Source organism: Buceros rhinoceros, unplaced genomic scaffold, assembly GCF_000710305.1.
Source record: "Buceros rhinoceros silvestris isolate BGI_N320 unplaced genomic scaffold, ASM71030v1 scaffold33058, whole genome shotgun sequence".
Classification (NCBI taxonomy): Eukaryota; Metazoa; Chordata; class Aves; order Bucerotiformes; family Bucerotidae; genus Buceros; species Buceros rhinoceros.
Window position 1 is genome coordinate 2,807 of NW_010428056.1, and position 1,195 is coordinate 4,001.

General features: G+C 48.0%; 1 protein-coding gene across 1 annotated transcript in view; it reads left to right on the forward strand.

Moving 5' to 3' along the window:
* Positions 1–1,195, forward strand: part of PIGU (phosphatidylinositol glycan anchor biosynthesis, class U) — a gene marked incomplete at its 5' end in the record, with an annotated part of 17,080 nt that overhangs the window by 1,155 nt on the left and 14,730 nt on the right. The window contains one exon of the mRNA XM_010142140.1: positions 945–1,004. Within this exon, the coding sequence (XP_010140442.1) occupies positions 945–1,004 (60 nt within the window). The remainder of the gene's footprint in view (positions 1–944; positions 1,005–1,195) is intronic.

Sequence of the window (1,195 nt, forward strand, 5' to 3'; positions counted from 1 at the left end):
CCATCCTAGGAGAAGGACAGCTCTGACTCCAAACCCGGGCAGATGAAGCTCGTTCAGCCCTGTAAGGCTCCATCTAAGGGAAGGACACTCTAACCAAACCTCCGACCCGAGGACTTCGCTGTCACCGTCCAAGCTCGCCAGGCCCTGGCAGATGAACCTCAGGTGTAAAGGGTGGAGCCAGTTCCGCGCACGCTGCGCCTCACCTAAACAATCCACCGCGCAGCCCCGAAGGGTGCACGCATCGCTTGCAGCGAGCGTGGGAAAAGCCCTTCCCAGATCTTTGTTCATGGAGCCAAGCCATGACAATGAAAAGTATTTCAAAAGAAATATATTCTGTCACAGTGAAGGCTGAATTTACACCAGGTAAATACAGCACTTCCAGGTGGAACTTTTCTGTCAGAGGAATAGTTCAGAAACTTGCTCCTCCTCTCACCCTCGAAGGGAAGAGCTGTGGGAGTAGGCGGGTCGTAGAACCACAGTCCTGCTGCTGTACGTTTTTAACACGCTGGCTTCTTTCTGCTTTAGAAGAGGCTCCTCTAAACAACAGGCTGGCCAGTGAAACCAGCTGTGTGGGAAGCTCTTTCAAAAGCATCTGCAAACAATCTGAAAAATTAGATTCTCTGGAAAAAGTATTTTCTAAAGCCATTCTTTATGTGCTTTCTGTTGTGACTCTGCCACTCCACTGGGAGAATTGAAAAGTTGGGATAGGATATAATTTCAACGCTGATGATGTCTTTGATAAAGTGCGTTGAGAACTTGGCAAGGAAAGAGACCAGTAAATGTGCTTTGATTAATCACTTTACTCTGAAGTAATGGCCTTGTGGAAGAGGATCAGGAAGATGGCTCTGCACAGTCTCTCATAGTTCTACTCCATTTTTCTCATCGAATGGCTGTTGTTTTGTCTGGACAGTATTGGACATGGGTTTCCTCCTCCTCTCTTTTAGACCCCGCTGGTAATTTATCTCTTTCACTTCCTGATTGAATATGCTGAGCTGGTGTTCATGGTAAGTGCTTCTGGAAAGCTGCTCTCGAAAGATCCCGTGCAGTGAAATGCTGAGTGTGACTTTCCTTTTACTCCTGTAAGAATTGTGGCCCTTCAGCCTCCCCATAGTTCAGGTTCTGAGCTCACGGTTTAGTTAGTTAGCTCTGCCCGTGCAAACCCGCGCTGGGGCTGTTCCCTTGTACATATTCCTGC